This window comes from Galeopterus variegatus, unplaced genomic scaffold, assembly GCF_000696425.1.
Source record: "Galeopterus variegatus unplaced genomic scaffold, G_variegatus-3.0.2 Scaffold4493, whole genome shotgun sequence".
NCBI classification, from domain to species: Eukaryota; Metazoa; Chordata; class Mammalia; order Dermoptera; family Cynocephalidae; genus Galeopterus; species Galeopterus variegatus.
Window position 1 is genome coordinate 82,217 of NW_007730604.1, and position 2,039 is coordinate 84,255.

A 2,039-nucleotide genomic window follows, 5' to 3' on the forward strand; every position below is an offset into this window, starting at 1 on the left:
AGAACACTGGGAAACAGCAGCAAAGCAGACAGGGCCTGTCCCTGTCCTCACAGGGCTTAGGGTCCACAGGGAACTCTGGGTGGGACCAACTGGCTCAAGATCAGTTAGTTATTTAATCACAGTTGTGATGGCCGCTAGGATGGGGACATTCCAGAGTTTACAGCAAGGTGACTTGACCCAGCTTGGGGGACCAGGGAGAGCTGAGATCTGACAGTTGGCCAAGAGGCAGGGAAAGGGCATTCCACACAGAAGGAGCTGCTTGTGCAAAGGCCCTGAGGCAGGACGGCCCATTCAAGAAATGGAAAGGAGGCCAGAGGGTCTGCGGCAGAGAGGTGGGGAGAGAGGGGGGCAAGGGGGCTGCCAAAGCAGGCGGGTGCAGTGCAGAGCCTGTGTCTTTCCAGGGCTTGTTCATGGGACAGCTTCCCCCAATCCGGTTACAAAGGGCTAAGCTGGAACCACTCCCAGGCTCCATGCCCAGTGATCCCCTCTCCCAGGACAGGGCCCAGCACCACTCACTGTTGACAGAAAGCCGCATTTCTTGACTAGAGAAGCCCACAGCATTGGTGGCGGTGCAGACATAGGCCCCTGCATCCTGGGTGGACGGCTGGGTGATGACCAGGGTGCCGTCCTTACTCACATTGTAGTGGGGACCCCTGGAGGTCAGGGCATTGGTTTCCTGCAGCAGAGCCACAGGGGACATCAGCAGAGCCTGCACGCCTCCCCCATGCCCTGGGCCCACCTCTCTGGTTGCTCATGGTAACAGGCTCCTCCTACCTTGGTCCAGGTGATGGTGGGGGTGGGAACTCCTGAGGCGACGCAGGGGAGAGAGGCTGGAACCCCTTCATTGGTGACGTAGTGGGTGGCAGTGGGATGGATTCTAGGCGGCACTTTTATAAACAAATCAATTTCATAAACCAATGTTCCTAGCAGCATTATTCACAATAGCCACAAGGTGGACACAACCCAAATGTCCAGCAACGATGAATAGATAAAGAAAATGTGTTATGGACATATAATGGAATATTATTCAGCCTTAAAAAGGAATAAAATTGATTCCAACTATACGATGTTCTGGAAAAGACAGAAAGTACTGTCTATGGAAACAGTAAAAAGATCCGTGGTTACCAGGAGCTGGGCCAGGAGAGGGATGAACGGGTGGAGCACAGAGGATTTTCAGGACAGTAAAAACATTCCATATGACACTACAGGGGTGGATACACGTTACCATACATTTGTCCAAACCCATAGAACGTACACCACCAGGAATAAACCCTAATGTAAACTACGGACTTGGGGTGCTAATGACGTGTCAATGCAGGTTCATCCGTCATAACAAACATAGCTCTCTGGTGGGGAACATTGAAAATCGGGGAGGCTGTGCATGGCAGGGGCGGGGGTAGGGGTATGTGGGAAATCTCCGTACCTTCTGCTCAGCTTTGCTGTAAACTTAACCTGCTCTAGGAAATCCAGTCTATTTAAAAAAAGAATGAATTTCTGACACATGACACACCGTGAATGAGCTTTGAAAACGTTATGGTAAGTGAAAGAAGCCAGACACAGGAAGACAAACATCATATGGTTCCACTTACATGAGGTCCCTAGAACAGGAAAAAAAAAAAAAAGAAAGTAGAATAGAGGTTCAAAGGGGCTGAGGGGGGGAGAAATGGGGAATTAGTGTTTCATGGGGACAGAGTTTCAGTTTAGGGTGATGAAAAAGTTCTGGAGACCGACGGTGGTGATGGCTGCACCTCAATGGGAATGTACTTAATGCCACTGAGTTGCATTCTTAAAAATGGTTAAAATGAGACATTTTGTGTTATGCATATTTTACAATTAAAAAAATTTTCAACAGGAGAATAAAAAACAGTCACCACTACCTGGCCATGGTTAAATTCATTCCCCATATTTTGCAGCACTGAGGCTTAGGGGGAAAAAAAGAAAGGAGAAAAATTTCATCCTCCAGACAGAAGGCAGCTTATGCTTGGGAGCCAGCTGTGCTCTTTCTCTGCTCTGGGACTTTGGATAAACCACTTAATCTT

The 2,039-nt window shown here is 49.0% G+C and overlaps 1 protein-coding gene across 1 annotated transcript in view; it reads right to left on the reverse strand.

Moving 5' to 3' along the window:
• Positions 1 to 2,039, reverse strand: part of LOC103603192 (hemicentin-2-like) — a gene marked incomplete at its 3' end in the record, with an annotated part of 116,558 nt that overhangs the window by 80,449 nt on the left and 34,070 nt on the right. The window contains exons 16-17 of the mRNA XM_008587682.1: positions 775 to 923; positions 517 to 676 (exon numbers count right to left, since the gene is read on the reverse strand). Of these exons, the coding sequence (XP_008585904.1) occupies positions 517 to 676; positions 775 to 923 (309 nt within the window). The remainder of the gene's footprint in view (positions 1 to 516; positions 677 to 774; positions 924 to 2,039) is intronic.